The sequence below is a fragment of the Archocentrus centrarchus genome, chromosome 21 (genome assembly GCF_007364275.1).
Source record: "Archocentrus centrarchus isolate MPI-CPG fArcCen1 chromosome 21, fArcCen1, whole genome shotgun sequence".
Lineage (NCBI taxonomy): Eukaryota > Metazoa > Chordata > Actinopteri > Cichliformes > Cichlidae > Archocentrus > Archocentrus centrarchus.
In genome coordinates this window covers 28,061,111-28,079,552 of record NC_044366.1, presented here as the reverse complement: position 1 = coordinate 28,079,552, position 18,442 = coordinate 28,061,111, and the positions used below count along the sequence as shown (strand labels likewise).

The following is an 18,442-nucleotide window of genomic DNA, read 5'->3' as shown; positions in this document are numbered from 1 at the left end:
AATGTTAATAAAGTGCAGTGGCGCAAAAAGGGGGTATGCACTATATGCAATGCATAGGGGTGCCGCACAAGAGGGGGGGTGCCAAAACGATGTGGGAAAATATTTCTGTAGTTGCATTTTCTGTATTTAACAGCTGTGCATATGACATGATCAATAACAGAGGCGCGGCGCTGATTAGGCGCCCCTGCGCTCCTTCACCTCCCCTCCTCCTGTCCCCAAGACAGTCGTAATTTATGTCATAGAAGTCTTGTATTTTATAAGTCCATGAATAAGTGATCTGCACACATGAACACAGTAAATGTTGAGAGGATGCGGCTGGTGTGTGTGTGTGTGTGTGAGTGTGTGTGTGTGTGTGTGTGTGCGCGCGCGCACGGGCAGTGTTCAGCTAGCGCTGGTCTGAGACGCCCTTTAGTCGGGCTGAGGATTTCACCGCTTCACTTTCGGAGCTCTGCTGTCACTGCATTTAGCAAACAGGAGCCCGCCCCGCGGACTCCGCACCGGCTAGATCGCTGCTTTTATCGCTGCTTGCTCCTTTATTATTTCACTGCAATTTACAATCTACCACAGCAGGGAAAGTTCACAATGTGCACGTTTGATGTCCCTAAGGTCATGCGCGCACTTGGTTTCACGGCTACAAAAAATGGAAATGACAACCAGCATGAATGAGGAGAAGTAAGAAGAAAAACGAAGATCAAATGAAAATTTCAGGCATGATTTAACAGGAGTGGATCATGGCTGACAAGTTTTTTCCACGCCTCCATTGTCTGTGTGGTTTTACTCACTGTGCAGAGAATGGCAGCTGTTATTTTTTCCTTACATCAGCTGTACATCACCACCAGAACGATCACTATAAGCACAATCTGGTGGTAATCACACTATTGTGGTTTGGTTTGGTTTGTGCGATTGTTTGGTGCCGTTTCCTTCACTTTCTATAAAGTGACAGATTTCCTGAGGCAGCTCATGGCACCTGTGTCACTGTAAAAAGTGCTGACTGATGTTTTATCCGCTGATCAATCGGCAATACGCAAAAGTGGTGCACAGTTCTTGGCCTCCCGGCAGCTGTTGCAATGAGTGTGATTTGTAGTATAAGTGGTGGGAGCACATTTACCCACTGGCTATTAATAATAGCTATATGAAATCATCTTGCTGGCCGTATAAAATTAGATCGTGGGCCGGAAGTAGTCCGCAGGCCTTGAGTCTGACACATGTGACATAGAGAAAAACTGCAGTACGGAAGTTAAAATGTGCAGATGAAATTTCTGGCTAGGGTTGGGGGGGGCGCCTAAAAATGTGTCCGCATACACCTCAGAAATTATATAGCTGCACCCCTGTCTGCCATCTTCCTTCTGTGTTGCTCCTGGGCCCATAACCTGTTGGGTTTGCTGTCGCTTCTTCCATGTCGTAAATGATCACACACTTTTTAGTCTCTTGACTCCTTTATTCTTAACTTCATCACAGCTCTGGAAATGTGCGCAGTAGCCATGGTTGTAAACGTTCACTCTGCGTACACTTTTCACACTGCCGTAAAAAATGAATGATCACAACAAGGTCGTAAAAACAAAGTAAATGAAAAACACAATAGTTTCTGCAGGAAGTTCTATTCGCCACACAGGATATATCAAAATAAAAGTGCTCACCAAAATAAAACATTAGTGTCTAACAGAAGAATTTGAGAACAGAACTTAACACCTGTGGCTGCCATTTTGTTGTGTCTATATGTTTGCCCTCATTGCGGGTGGTGGGCACTTGAGTAGATGCTACCTCATGGTCTTGGGGTGTGGGGGCCTGGGTGCTTGAGACAATGGATGCTGGCCCTGGGCTAGTTGGCTGGCCTCCCCTGCGGGGATCTGGGTGTGGAGTCTGGGGCCCTGGTGCCTGGGATTGTCCTACTCCTTGCTGGGTCCCTCCCTACACTGGGGGTGCCCAGTTATGCCTGGGCATGCTGATGTTACTGGGATGTGTGGCCTTGGTTGTTCAGCGTACAGCCCGGGTCTTCTGGGTTAGGGTTAGGTTAGTGTTGTTGCAGCTTCTCACCCTCATTCATGACAAACACAGTATCACAGACACAAGATTGTGTGCTTGTTTCTGTGTTGGTTTTTATCTTCCAGGTGCTGTTTGTTCTCCTGTTTTTGCGCTTTATTTCTTCAATTTTAACTGTAACATGATATTCATTTTCAAAATGTTCTGGATTACCTTAAAACAATGACAACTACTACTGTAGCTGGTAATTACTATTTTACACATCACTGCAGTTTTCTGCAAGACCCAAACAACTTTCTAATGTTTGAGTTTTGAATGTGTCTAATTATCCGTTCATTCATAATAGTTTGACTTAATTTCCCTGTAGGACTCCTTCTCACTGCTATAGGCAGGCCGCCAAGCTGGTAGTAGAGGAAAGACTTCCAGGAGAATGTGGAAGGCCGAGGAAAGCTTTACAAGAACTTACAAAAGGAGCCAACGACAGCCTGAGCTGCCCTCTGGGGGACCATATCAATAAGCTGAGAAGCTACAACATCACTTCCTCCATCAAGTGGTACAGAGTGAGTTGTTGGGAATTCTTGGCATGAAACCTAATGGGTTTAATGGAGAGGCTGCAAAGTAGCAGCAACCTCAACTATTTACTGCCTCTATTTCAACTTGTATCAGTACAAGGAGTGCACTGAAACTCTGGGCTGATACCAGTGTTTACAAATTACAGTTTGGCTGATAGCAGATGCCAGCATCCATGAGGTTTTTGTTTGTTTTGTTTCACTTTGTGACAGGGAAACAAATGAATACTATTTAAAAAAATGATGGGAACTGTTATAAAGTTCCATGTTTTAAAATAATCACATCATCCCACCATCAGTAAATGGAAACGTTTATGCCAGCAGTCAAATGGGATCCCACGGCAAATTCACCAACTGCACTGTTTATTATAATGAATAGAGACCATAGAGACATTTTTTTCTTGTTTTGTGATTATGAAACAAACTGTTCAGCATACATCTTCTGATGCTCATCGGGTGTCTCGGGTTTTACAACAGATACCCGATGAAGCCAGGTGACCCGACTGGTGTTGATCAAGATCCAGCCTGTGTCCAAGTGTTTAACTACGCCACCCATTTCTCCCCCTCTTTAGCTACTTTGATGTTATTCCCTCTAGGACTGTGAGCCCATAGAGGATGGGACAAACATCTACGAGTATTGGGACACCAAACTGAAAATGAATCATGTGGAACTTCAACATAAAGGCACCTACACCTGTACTCTAACATTCACCCTCGATGGCATCAAAGGATCTGTGTCAGAGACCATTGATGCAACGGTCACAGGTGAGATTGCAGACAAAGAAAAGACTACAAACAATTTGTCTACAGCACAACAGAAAGTGTAAAGATGTTTTATCGAATAACAGCAATCATACAATAAACAGTGTTTACATTCTTACCATTGTTACTGCTGCCATAACTATCATGAGACACTGTGTGGCAGGCAGGATCGGACCCCAGTGCAGGACTCAGGAGACAGGATGTGGAACTTTATTTGCTGAATCTCACTGATGAGAATGAAGAACATAAACTGGCTGGCAGCGAGCCAAACCTACATACACAAGGACTTAGGGATAAAACTTGACAGAAACATATGTACACACACACACACACAGAACTAATGACCAGGACACGATAAAGAGTAAAATTGCTAAAAAAATAATAAAATGTACTAATGTTTTATTCAAAGCATAAACGCATCTTTCCTGAGGTTAGTGCTGAGTGCTAGGACTCAGTCTTTTTGCAAACACATGCATCGCCGCCCCAGAGACAATCAAAAATAATGCAGGCTGAAGGGACACTTTAGACTGAGAAGCTATGTCCAGCTTTTATACTGTGTATAGTGTGTACATAAACAGAAAATAGTAGTAAAGGAAGGTACCAGGAAAAGGACTGGCACAATATTTGACTGTTATCACTTTTACCTGCTGTTCCATTTATTTAGACCAATATAAGCAGTTTTAAACCACTTTAGCCTCTATAGCAGGGCACATGACCATCTCTGAAAAAATCCCACCATCTAGACAGCTAATGTAGGAGGGCGTCTGTTTATAGGGGTCAGTGGTCTTGTGACTTCAATAATAAGTCACATTGGAAGAAAAGAAACCCTGACCTGGCTAACTTCCACCACACTGCCCACCCTTCAGGGTCCCTATACTGACCAATATACACAGTACTGACCAATATCAAGACACCACAAAACATGTTAACAATGTTTTACTTTTGTATATTGATTCACTGTTCCATAAAAGCCTATCAGGGGAACAATACGAAGAAAAAATGAAAGAAAAAAAGCAAAACAGAGCAGCAGTAATAAAGGTAACGATAGTGTTAGGAAAAGTGGCAGCTTAAGTTTACTTACTGTAAACTGCAGAATGGGAAATATGGCTCCATTTCCAGCATATCTTTGTGATTTTCTGACCTCTGCTGCATACAATACAGTGTTTGATGTTCTCTGTTTCAGAGGAGTACTCTTTGATTCCACACGTGCATGAACCCACCAATGAAGTAGTCAAAGCACAGAGGGGTACGTCCTTGTCTGCTAGATATTCTGAGAAATGTGTTCTGCTGATTTCACACAGACTTCTGCTTTAATTTTAATACGTACTGCAGGGAGAGTAAATGCAAAGCTTTAAATAAATAGAGTTTCATTACATACTGAGTTACTGTTTGTGCGTGTGTTTAGGGTTCAACTTCAGTAAAAGGTGTCTGGTGTTTGTGCCGGGTGACGGGAAGCCTTCTGTTGATATCTTGTGGTTGGCCAGAGAGGATTTCATTGAGACTAACACCTCTCACCGCGTCCACATGTTAGATCAACGGTCAGTAGCTTCAACTCTCCATCCGTTTGTTTCATCTGCTTTAACAGTTAAGTTTATGTCTGAGACTCGTGCTCTAACAGACACAGAGCACCACATTTTATCACATTATTTTAGACTCATCTGATTATTCTTACCAGTATGCTGCCCAATGATGGTCCTATCAAAGGCGCGTGGTTAGAGCGACTGCTGATGTTTTCTGAGCTGCAGGAGGAGGACTTCTACACCAACTACACGTGTCGTGTGTACAGTGACAGGGGCTTTCCTGAGAGATATTTTAGTCTGCAACCAGCAGGTAAAAACATCTACCATAAATATTATACTTTACCTTACCTTGTTTATTAACCTTGTGGACTACTGCATCTTCTCACAATCAGTAAATCAAAGAATCTGTGCATTGAAGTGATTATCTTATATATATATATATATATAAAGAAAAATCCAAACATTTACAGTAAATTATGTTAATTATATTTAATATGTTACCATGTTTATGGTCATACTGTTGTTCAGAGTGTATGAGAAATGCTAGTTTATGATGTATTGGAGGAACAGGGACTAATTAAGCAATCTTCCAACTGGTAGATGACCTGCTCTATCACCTGAGTCACAGTGTACCCTTAAATCTGCAATCAGGCTAAGCAGTCACATGAAGGTGGTTATCAACTGGATAAGACAACCCAGTGTTTCCCAGTCTAGCTACAAGTGTGTTCACTGTATAGCACCACATGACCAGTTTAAACACAGACGTGTCTACTGGGCGCAAAGTCTCATCTTTTATGAAGACCATCAAGCTGTAATGCTAGAAAGGAGTGGTGATGTTATTTTCCAGTGAACTGATTGGTCAGTAGTCAGTGATTTCTCTTACAATTTGCTTCAGAGCAGGTTAGATCTCCCCCAGTAATGTATCCCTGTAAGAAGTGAACCACCTTGGTAACAGTAAAAACTCAGGGTTAAGCCTGAGGTTGCCACGCTAAACTCAAATCCTGCTTTGGGTAACACAGGCCTCAGAGTGTGAATGAGCACCATGAAAGAAACAGTTATTAAAAACTCTTTTAAAAATGTCCAGTCAGTGAAAAAAACATCTATAAGCATTATTTGTAGAAGATATTTATGAATTGTTGCAAAAATGCATGAATCACAGCTCCTGTAGGCAGTTTATTCACAGTCAGTTGTGGGAAAGTGACAGAAATATGACTGTAAAAGAGTTATGATCATTATTTAGGCTGTTTGTTTATTTGGCTTATTTTATCAATGCAAGTCTTCATTTAAAGTGACAGTAAGACAAGTGTTGCCATCATTTAGGCACCGTTGGCTGCTAAAGAATGAGCTCACTTGCATCATTTTACACTTGCACAAGTAGGACAAAGAAAGCAGGAAATACCTTCTACGCTGCCATTTCTCATTTTAATTTGTCACTGAAGCGAAGCAGAAAGATGACCAGCAGAGGGAGCTGTTCAGTCTACTCAAGCTACTCAAAATCAACTGAACACAAAAAGTAAAGGACATGCGTGTTTGATCGATTACTGCTTTGTTGTAACAATGTTTATTGGCAATAAATCTTAAACAGTTGGAAAGCCTGTTTGTTTCCCCTTAAATGGTGCCACATTTGTAAGGAAAATGCATTTGTGGGTTGCGCTCATGAAAAACTTGTCAACTCTTTTCTGCTGATGCCAAACAGCTAATTCTGCTATTGACTCCTTTTTGGTGTGGTTTATTGAACTGGATGACTGAAGACTGAAGTGGGGGCAGCGTTGTCATCTCGGAGGACAGAGTTCAGTCCCGGACTTTGCAGATATGGGATTGCCACCGGTTGCAGAATCTCATCTTGATGTCTCTCTGCATTGAGAGTGCCTCCAGTGATGACAAGCATGATTATCAGCAGCTGGGCTGCCAGAAGCTCGAAACAAGAGGCAATAGCTGTGTAAGCTGCTTGACATTGGCAGAGAAGATTTGTCAAGTTTTTTGTGGGCGCAAGTCACATTCTCAGTGACCCACAAACACATGTCCCTCACAGTGGTGAGAAGCACTTAAGGGGAAATAAACAGGCTTTCCAACTCTCTAAGATTTATTGCAAAGAAGCACTGTTACAACCAAAAATAATGGACCAAACACAAGTTTCTTTACTTTTCGTGCTAAGTTTAGATAATAACATTACAGGCAAGATTTTCTTGAAGACATTGTGCCAACTTTACAAAGATCTTTTTATGACCACTGGTGAAAACATGAACAATATAAACAAAATTGTTGAAAAACTTAAAAAAAAGTAAATAAAATTTTACATTTTTAAGGTTCAGTCTTTTTTTTTTTTGTCTTTTTTTTTTACATTTAATGTCATCTCCACAGATCCAAACATCATCCTTGGGGCTGTGCTCGGTGGTGTGATGGCTCTCTTTATGATCACTGTTATTGTCTATCTTTTTAAGATTGAGGGTGTGCTATGATTCAGGGCAGTGTTTCAAGTCCTCTTTACAAATACAGGTAAGTGCAGCTCTATAATTAGGGCCCGAGCACAACCTGTGCGAAGGTCTATTGTAATTGCTTTGGACATTCAGGTCTGGTGAAAATTTAAGTATTTTAATGGTTTCAGCCATGGCCCTTTCAAAATGGCTCTACCTTTAGTTCAATTCCCACTGCTGTGTTTCTCATACATGTATGAAATTTGGTACACATATGTAACTTGTCCAGACAAACCAAAAAGACCGCGGGGTCCAATGCGCTAAACCCAACAGGAAGTCCGACATTTTGAATTAAATGGCTGATTTTAGCGATTTCCTGCCCTCATACGTTCTCTAATAACTCATAGGTTTTGGATGTTATAAAATTCATATTTGTGTTGTCTTATCTGCACACCAGGGGGAATTTAAATTTAAAAAAATGGTGAGTTTTCACCAGACGGCGTGGCCGTGACACCACAGTGAATTTCGATCATTCGCCAGAAAATTTTGATTGCCTCTCATTCAAAGCTACATTATCCAATCTGGATCAAACTTCTTCAGTAGGATGACGGTCCATCCCTGAACCCATACATATGATAATATTTACTGACAGTTGCAGCGCCACCTAGTGGGTACAGGAAATGTCATGTCTGACACTTTGAGGTACAACTCCAAGGTGGTTGAGTAGAACCATCTCAAATTTCCCCTGAAAAACCTTTAGGACTTGGCCTTACACTGTTTTCAAAACTGTGATTTTTCGCCAAAGGGCGTGACCCTGGCAGGATGGCAAAGTTCAATGTTTTGCCATGTAGACAAAAATGGCAGTAACTCAAAGCCACATTGCCCAATCTGCATCAAACTTTAGTGGTATGATAAGCCTCCTGCCTTGAACACAATGATATGCATAAAGTCCCTAAACATTAGAGCGCCACCTAGTGGGACCTGGAAATATCATGAAATACCATGGTTTTTTGCGTAGCCTCTGAGCTACATTTTAATCTACATATCTGAAATTGTGCAGGCTCATGTAACATCCTAAGACGTACAAAAAAGTCTCTTGGACCATACCCGAAACCCTACAGGAAGTCAGCCATTTTCAGTTGAAGGTGTCAATTTTTGCAATTTTCAGGCCTGTTATTTAAATCACCTCCTCCTAGGGCATTTCACCCAGTGAGACCAAAATGGCTCCAGATCATCTAGACAAGTAGCCTATCAAAAGTTATTCAGGGTTTTGTAGATTACTCAATGGCTTTGTCACACCAGGCCGTTGAATTTGGCCTTCGTTTTTCCTCCCTTGCCACAAAATTGTTTGTGCACTCGTTCGCACGTGCTTTGCCTGATCAGCCTAAAAATGTAATCACTCATGTACAAACTCAGGCTGAACCCATAACTACGGATTCAAGGCTATAGGTGCAATAGCGCCCCCTACAGAAGCAAATGAAAATTTGTGTGACGGGCCACAGAATTAGTTTCTCTGAATTTAGTTTATCTGAAAGCATGAAAATTTGTTTCAACATTCCTGACATCATTCTGATCAAAAAAGTAAATGAGACCCATGCTCTATTTTGCACGCCACAGCCGTGACCACACCCCAAATGCTGCATTGGGTTTATATGGAGTGCAAAAGATTTAGTTTTGCAAAAATGTATGAAATTGATTACAGACATTCTCTACACTATCACAATCAAAAAAGTCAATCAGATTCATGCCCTCTTTTGGGAATATAAATTGGGAAAATAAATTACCTTCTTGGGATGTAGGGGTTTTTTTTAGATTGTTTGTTTGTTTGTTAGCATATCAGATGAAGGCTGTTTGCTTTTGTGCTCACGTGGTGGACTCATAATGCAGAGTTTCGACAGAGCACCGTTTATTTAACCCCTGGTCCCTGATCACCAGGGGAAAGTTTCTGTTTCAAAAGTTTTGATCAGCAGTCATCTGGGAGGCAGGTTTAATGCTCCAATATATGCTTAGTCAAATAAAGAGGACATAATCAGAAGAAGTAACTTCAGAAGTAATGCTACAGCTGCCAGTGTGGCAATGAGGCCACAGGACAGTTGTGGGATACTGTGTGTACTCAGTAGGCCATTTTGCTACCTTTTGCAAAATCCTTGTATTAATTATGACTTAAATTCATCCTGCATGTTGCCAGTATCTACACACTGTTTACAAACTAATGATCACAAATGCATGTTTCTTTTTTTTCAAATGATGTATTTATCAGATTTTGTAAATATTTTATGAGCTGCTGTAAGCAAAGGAAGTATTACACGACAAAGACAGATGGTTCAACAAAGGCTGCACCTGTCACAGTCTTAATGAGCGCAAGCAGAGAGGAGAAGTTTGTGATATGCATATATCGAATGTATGACACTGTTTATGTTACGATAAGCCAGTGTTTATGCCATGTTTTTAGTGTACTTTTTATGCAGTGAATTGTGTAATTAAACTGAAGTGTGTATTGCTGTGCATCTTTGTACTGAATGTGTTGCTTTTACTTTTATAAAGTTGTGTCAATGTCCACACTCAGGATAATAAAATATGGGACAGTCACTTGGCCCTTGTGCAGTGAATATTTCACGACTTTAGCTGAGTATGCTGTATTTATGTTGATTCTGAGACTGACTAATTAGTGATTCTAAATGTGAATGGCTGTTTGTCTCTATGTGTTAGTCCTGCAACAGATGGGCAGCCTGTCCAGGGTGTACCCTACCCCTTGCCCTATGGCAGCTGATATAGGCTCCTGTGCCCCTAAACTGAATAGAGGATGGATGGAAGGCATTTTACACAGTGGTTTTGAAAATAAGGCTGTATGAATGTTCGTAAAATAATAACAATGAAATCATAAATGCTACAAAGAAGCACAAAGTAACTGTAAAAAGAAACTAAACAACTAAAAACAGAGAAAACAGCCAGAAAGCGATACAAAATTATTTGAAGGTATGCAGTACAGGTGTAAAACAGCTACAAAGCAATGTGAAAGGCCCACAACAAGATGGTAAATGACCACAGAGTTTTTAAGTGTTGCAGAGTGACCACGAGATACAAAATGACTACAAAAGAAATGTAACCCATAAGGAAACACAAAGAAAAAAACAAACGCAAACACCCCACGCTTCCACACCTGCCACTATACATAAGAGCAAACTGTACAGAAACAGATGTGAGATGTGAAATGCACTTATACCAGGTCTGTCTTTAACTCCAATGACTCACCTCTGATTGGTTTTGCTTGCACTGAAGAGATACTGAATTACAGCATGCAGCTATTAAACAGACAGGGCAAATTCGGCTTACACAAAATGCAGCAGCTGAGAAACACGTAAAAACTAGAGATAAAAATCTTCTTTGAACCGTTGCAGACAGTCTGTGGATTTCATGGTAGCGCCACTGACTTTGACACAAACCACCTTGAACACACTGTAATGATCGCCAGATTAAAAAAATGTTGCTGCTGAGGGGGGGGGTCAAAGCTTTGACTCAAAGCAGCAAACACTGGTACAAAAATGTAAATTGTTAAAGAGAATTAAAAACTCTGGAACGTCTGGGTCATTAACACACAGTGAGAACTGAAATGTTCACACCTTGACTGTCCCCCTGTTTTTCAATCTCAAGTCAGCTCACTGAGCTCCGCTCCAGATGCACAGTTCTCCTGCCAAGGTCTTAATGACGACTGAATACACATCCCAGAATCCAATTAACCAAATTCATTTTGATCTGGTCCAATTTTGTGCATTAATTTCAAGGTCAGTGTGACTCTGAGTTGCAGTACTGTGCAGCACAACAACAGACCCTTTAACATACGGTCACAAAGAACCACTCGCAGGGACAAGAAGAACAAGAAATCCGACAACAGATGGCACGGTTCCCCACAGAGCGCTGATGTCAACATCATGATGTCAGTCTGGGATTTCAAGGAAGAGATGGGACATAATGAACCTGCTTGAATCTGCAGAGGAACTGTGCAACAAGATGCTTGCAAGAAGCAACCTGCTAAGAATATTTTTAAAATTGTACTCATCTATGAAGAACAACTGGGTTTGCTTCTTTTGGGGTTTTAAGTGGTCATAAAAACAGCTCAAAGCTGTCTGGATGCTCGTCAAATTGCATTGATGGAAATATAACTGAATGTATCGATTGAAGGTTGTTTCTAGATCTTCATTTTGTTTCCTAACCACTGTTAAATTGCAGTACCCCTAAATAACTTTAACGCGTGTCTCACACACATCCTTCCTTTTATTCTGTTATTATTGTTTCTTGCAGGCTAATCACATACTTCCCATTCCCATCTTAGCACCCTATTGTGGAAGCCTGCACTACCTTCTTAGCAGGGTTATTATAGTTAACGAAAACGAACGAAATAACGAAAACTGAAATTGAAAAAACATTGTCGTTAACTGAAATAAATAAAAACTATAATTAAAAGGAAAAAACGATAACTAATTAAAACTGAATTGTGAGTTTACAAAACTAACTAAAACTAACTGAAATTATCGATAAACTGACTTTCATTTTAAGCCTTGTGGATTGATATGAAATCATTGTTTCCGCTCTCCGAGTTTAAGCTGGGAGCGCCACAGGACAACTGTGTGAGTGCACATGTGCGTGCGCTCACCGCGCTGGTCCGCAAAGTAATGGCTGCGGTCTGCCGAGTCCCGTATGGAGGTTCTTTGAGTACAAACACCTGCACACGACCACAAGGTAGTTAACACACACAATCCAGCTACACAAGCATAAATGTGGACATGAGGTCGGCAACTTCTGTAGGTTGTGTACAGAGGCCGCAAAGACCCTGCAGGTTTAATTAGCAGCATCTAACCAAGCTAGCTCCAAAACAGAAGCAGCTTCAGGTGGTGAGAACATCAGGATGCAGCTGGATTTGAGCTTTGACTCCTTCAAAGAGTTTGTTTTTGTCAAACACCACATGTAGCTGTTGTTAATCTGCTGCACTGATGCTGAACTTTATTGTGGAGTTTATTGTAGAATTTATTGAGTTTGGGAGTTCATGTTTTTCTTTGTTTCTCCCTGTTGATGTTCGTGTGTCCTTAATATTACACAAATTTAGCATGTCTTGTAAACAGTTGGTTGTTGACTATATTTCTTTAAACTGTATCTTTTGTCAAGTTTTCATTACACAATAGTCACTTTTGCGCCTTGAATCTTGCACCTGATCAGGTATGAAAATACTAAAACTAATACTGAAACTAACTGAAACTAACTAAAACTAAGCATGAAACCGAAAATAAAAACTAATAAAAACGAGCAAAACCACTCTGAAAACTAATTAAAACTAACTGAATTAGGGAAAAAAAGTAAAAACTAACTAAAACTAAACTATAATGTAAAATCCAAAACTATTATAACCCTGCTTCTTAGACTTTTATCTGATCGAGCCTCTGACCTTTTAACTGAAACATCTCGAACAGGGACATTTACTGATGTCCCAAAAAGGCATTTTTTTGTCAAGTGGGCACTTGACAAAAAGGTCTGTATTATTGCACTATATCTTCCTCATTCCTTCTGTGAGAGTTAGCAGTATGCTACATGTCCCTTCATATTTTACGGTCACTGGCAGATGTTTCCAGTTTCCAACCTTGGATCAACCTTAAAACAAATGCATTCATATGCCTGCCTTTTAACCTGGAATGAGCTCCACATTTTGAAGCCTTCACTTCAACTGTATAACAGTGACCATCTTGGTTTTCTATAACCAGAAGTTACCATGTTTGGATAAAAGGGTGGTGTTCTAGTAACATTTGGTAAGTAGTTCCAAAAACTCTATAAATGACACACACACAGGCTACAGCAACCATGCCAAAAAACTTTAATTCAGTCCAAATCAATATAATGAGTATAAAATTCACCCAATACAGTTGTTATGAAGGGGGCCCAAACCCTTTCTTTGTACTAGGATCTAAACATGTTAGTTTTAATCAATAAAATTCAATATTTTAACATGATGATTGACCTATTTTTGAAGCATGCTCCAAGTGGCCATTAGAACTGTAGTTTTAGGCGCTTCCTCATTACTTTAATTTTCAACCTTGGAGGTAGAGAAAACTATACTGCCCCTCCAGTAGGTTACAGGATTTCCTTTTCTTAGCAGCTCCAGCTCTCAGTGACATTTTCTGCAGATGCTGTCTGCAATAGCACAAGTCCACATTTAAGGTGAATAATCCATAATGGAGCCCTGGAGAGGGAGCAAAGAGCAGAGCTCAGGTGCTGGCCACCAATTGGTGGGGTTAGGGTAACTGATGATGATGAACATTGCAATGTTTTGGTATATTGGCTTTCTGGTCCAAACGTAACCACAAGTTTTATGCAACTTTCAAATTTGTGTGGTAAACATTTAGGCTAATCTTGCACAGAGACTGTAAACAAAAAATAAATAAGTGAACATCCACAAACGAGTAAATTTAGATGGCATATGATTGCCTTTTTTATTATCTTAAAATTTAGTCTTCTTCTTCCCTAGCAGGTGTCCCGCGCATTTGCAGGGTCCGCTATGCTCCGTGCTCTGCAGATCGATTTTGCACGTCTTCGGGGGCGAGGTTTGCTCTTCTCAGGTCCTCAACGATTGCATCCATCCATCACTTCTTTGGTCGTCCTTGTGGACGTCAGCCATCGATTTCCAAGCTTGATCCACAACTTGGAGCCATGATGGGAGGGTTGAATGTATCTAGCAGTCGCATCCCACAGTGTTTTTGTTAAATTTGATATTCTAACATTAAACAATACGGGAAAAAATTGATCAATGCAATGTGGGTCTAGGCAGAGCATTAAAGTTATTAAGTTATTTCATGAAGTTTATTTGTAGTCCTAAACATATTTATGGTGTTTTTTCTACACTATTTGTCTCGCCAAAGACTTTCTTCAAGTTTCTTGCACCTTATCTTGAGTGGGCTTCATGAAGCAATCCATATAAGCTTTTGTTTTGTTTCTTCACATCTTCTAATTTGACCTCCACCACCCTGTGCTTCTTTTCAGTGTCTTCAAGTTTTGATTTGACTTCTGCGTGTTTCATTTTCAGCTCTCTCTTCTCTTGCGGTATTGTTGCTTTCTTCCCCAAGGCTAGATCAAGCTTTTCTTGCAAGCTTTTTTCCCTCCATCTCTTGGAGCTTGGATTCCAAGTTTGCACATTTTACATCCTGTTGTTCCTGATCTAACAGCATCTGTGTGTTTCTTGTCAGGACTTCATTAAATCTTTCTTCCAAGCCTTCATTTTTCTTCTCTATGTCTTGGAGCTTGCATTCCAACTCTGCACATTTGGCATACATCTCTTTCACCATGTCTCTTGCTTCGTTCAACTTTGCTTACAGCTCTTGAATGTTTGTCTCTACGACTTGGAGCTTGCTGCACATATCGCTGAATCTAGATCTGTCCACATGACATTTCTACGGTCCTGCATACGGTGTTCAGATGCAATTCTGAGGGATTCAGGTTGATCATTACTGTCAAGGGGGTCGGCGTCAGTGTCAAGTGATACATCTTGCCAAAAACCCCAGTAATGGGTGTCGATTTCAGGGTCAAGGGGGATTTCATTTGTAGATTAAAAAAATGGCAATCATGTTTTGTTTCATTCTAGTAAAAAGAGAGCATTTGTTGCTTTCTCTTGTCTAATAAGTCACTGAAAATTTTGGGTTTCATGGTGTTTATTTTGAACTGGACTGTTGGTGAGAGTCACGGCTTGCACGGCTCCTGTTCGCATACAGCAGATAGAGAGCAGGGGGGCCTATTCCAGGAAGCAGGTTCAACAAACTCTGAGTTTAAATGCATACTCTGAGTTGATCAACTCTGAGATTGGCAACTCACAGGTCACAGGTCTTTCTATGACACTGTACTGTGTTTTAAGACGGACAGATCGTACAAGACGATTCTTGTCAGCAAATGACCCACGAGGAGCAGTTGAGTCCACTATTAGAACAGTGTCTCCTGGATGCAAACTTCTCTTCTGTTGGTTCCACTTTTGCTGCTTTTGAATCAAAGGCAAATACTCACGAACCCAGTGCTTCCAAAACACATCTGCCGTGTGTTGAATCTGTCTCCATCTCCTTTTGACATACAGATCTTCCTTTACAAACAGCCCAGGTGGCAATGCTGGTTTGTTTGTCATAAGGAGAATGTGATTTGGAGTAAGATGTTCCTGATCTTTGGTAATTGGTCACCCATTCAATATGGCTTCCACTTCATAAAGAACTGTATGGAGTCCATCATCATACAGTGTCTGCTGGTGTAAAACAGAAGTCAACACTTTTCTAATCATCCAGATGATGCGTTCCCACACCCCACCAAAATGTGATGCTGATGGTGGATTAAAACTCCATGTGATTCCCTGGTGAAGTAAAGTCCCCTTTATTTTGCTCTGATTGAATTTTTCCAGGGCTTCTCTCAGTTCCCTCTCTGCACCAACAAAATTAGAGCCATTGTCAGATCGAATAAACTTGACCTCTTCTGCTTATAAACCTCCATAGGGCATTAATGCATGCGTCAGTGTCTAAAGAACTTGCCATTTCAAGATTAACAGCCCTACTTGCCAAGCAGGTAAAAATTACTCCATACCGCTTGCACAAACTCCTTCCTCTTTTCACCTCTATCGGCCCAAAATAATCCACTCCGACATTTATAAACGGAGGGAGGTCAGGCAATCCTTTCAGTTGGAAGTTCCACCATCTTTTCTTCACCTGCTTTCACGCCATAACTTCTACAAACACAGCAGTCGGATATGATTTTCCTTATTGCAGAATTTGCCCTTGTGATCCAAAATTTCTGGATCATCTTTCCAGATAACAGGTCATTAACTTCTTCCTTAAAATGCTGCTGCTGAGCATAACAGTTTCCGCTTCCAAAAGATCATTAAGAGATACACTGTCCGGATCCGCCAGGCTTATGTGGTGGGAAATCTTTAGCATCAGAAGTTTGTAGCTCCTTTTTTCTTTGGCTCAAACTCAAAAGAACCTTCTTTAGCTTAAGAAACCAAGCAACTGCAATCTTAAGCCTTCTCCAACTTGAGAAATAAGCAATCAAGTGATCTGTAGCCTCAAGTCTTTCAACCATTGCAGCATTCACTGTGAGATTTTTCCTTACTTCTGGATCATATGAGGAAATAGGAAACTCCAAAATATTTTCTTTCCAGTATCCTTCTGGCTTCCAAAGGAGGTCGGGTCCATTTATCCACCTACTGCCACTGAGGAGATCATCAACTTTCTGGAAGAATGATCTGCTGGATTTTCTTTTGTGTTTACATATTTCCACTGTGACACACATGTAGCATCTCTAATAATGGAAACTCTGTTTGGTACAAACATATGAAAATGCTTATCTTCATTCTTAATACATGTCAACACAGAGGTGTTGTCAGTCCAAAACACTGAGTCTTGTAGATGTAACTGCAATTGTGGCCTTAGCATTCTGTCCACCCTCACTGCTAGCACTGCAGCTGTAAGCTCCAGCTGTGGAATGGTAACCTGTTTTAAAGGGGTAACTCTTGATTTGCCAAGGAGAAATGCAACATGAATCTCACGATGAATCTTTGCGATTCTCCATCGTATATAACTGAAAGTGCCATATCCATTCTCCCTAGCATCTGAAAAATTATGCAGTTGTGCAAATACAATCTGACTAAAATCCTTTGGCTTAATGCACCTATTGACCTTGAACACTATCATTTTGCCAAGCCCCATTAGCCACTTTGTCCATTGTTGCTGTATATCTGGAGGCAAATCATCATCCCATCCACAACCGCTTCTACAAAGCTCCTGAAGCAAAATCCTGCCAGGGAGAATGACTGGTGCAACCACACCTAAGGGGTCATACACTGAACTGAGCAAAGACAACATGCTACGTTTAGTGTTTGGCCTTTCTTTCATAAGCACTTTAAACTGGAAAGTATCATTTTTGATACACCACTGTAGACCAAGAGCTCTCTCCAAGGGGAAGATCGTCCCTATTGAGATGAAGCTCTTTTATGCCCTTAGCTCTATGCTCTTCTGCAACTGACCACAATACTGACCGGCTGTTACTAACCCACTTCGTGAGACAAAAACCACCGCTCAGGCAAATAGCAGTCAGAGACTTGATCATGCAAACAGCATCCTCTTCAGAGGCTGTGGTCTTTAAGCAGTCATCCATGTAAAAGTTTTGCTTCACAGTTTGCATTACATCTGTTGCAAAGAATGCCAGATTATCATCAGCAGTCTTTCTTAATGCATAACAAGCACAGCTATGAGATGAAACTGCTCCAAAAAGGTGAACAGTCATCCTATACTCTACTACCTCCTTAGTCAAATCACCTTTGGGCCACCAAAGGAAATGAAGGTAATCCCTGTCTGCTTCTTCCACTTTAACTTGATAGAACATTTGCTGTATGTCTCCCATAAAGGCCACAGGCTCCTGTCTGAACTTTGTAAGCACACCTAAGAGGCTGTTGGTAAGGTTAGGCCCCTGCAAGAGCTGGTTATTCAATGACATTCCTTTAAAGGTTGCCCCACAGTCAAATACCACTTGCAGAGTATTTTTCCTTGGATGATAAACTCCATGGTGAGGAATATACCAAACTTTACCCTCCTCACCCTTTAGCTGATGCTGGGGTATTTTCTGCACATAGCCTTTATCAATCATGTCGGCAAAGAAGCTTGTATACTCCTGATGGAACTGCTCAGCTTTTTCAAACCTTTGCTTGAAACCTGAAATCCTTTGCTTGGCTATTGACAAATTGTTGGGAAGTGAAGGTTGACCTTCCTTAAAAGGCAGCTTCATGCTGTAATGACCATCCACCAGTGTTACAGAATTCTCTACAATTTCTAAGAATTTCATGTCTTCCCTTGACATTACCTGGTCCTCATAGCTTCTTTCATTGAAATCATGCCTGTATTGGTTATTCAACAAACTCTGTAGCTTACCAACAGAAATCTTGTTCACTGTGGCTACAGCAGACACCTTCTCTGTGTTACTGGCATGCAAACGTTGTATAGGACCATTAACAACCCATCCTAACACAGTTTTCACAGCATAAGGACCACCTCCTTGGCTGTTAACCACCTCCCAGGGTTCCAATATCTCAGGGGTGCTGCTACCAATCAACAGGTCAACATTAGCCTGTATGGTGGGAACCTGAACTTCTGACAGATATGACCACTGTGCCAGATCTTGTTGTGCAAGAACA

The 18,442-nt window shown here is 40.9% G+C and overlaps 1 protein-coding gene across 1 annotated transcript; it reads left to right on the top strand.

The window, feature by feature from the left end:
- Nucleotides 1–1,801: 1,801 nt before the first annotated feature.
- Nucleotides 1,802–8,001, top strand: LOC115800735 (interleukin-1 receptor type 1-like). The gene is made up of 8 exons (XM_030758236.1): nt 1,802–1,999; nt 2,056–2,108; nt 2,348–2,540; nt 3,146–3,314; nt 4,495–4,557; nt 4,717–4,849; nt 4,987–5,141; nt 7,193–8,001. The coding sequence occupies exons 1-8, from the start codon at nt 1,802–1,804 to the stop codon at nt 7,288–7,290; spliced, it is 1,062 nt and encodes a 353-aa protein (XP_030614096.1). The 3' UTR covers nt 7,291–8,001.
- The last annotated feature ends 10,441 nt before the right edge of the window (nt 8,002–18,442 follow it).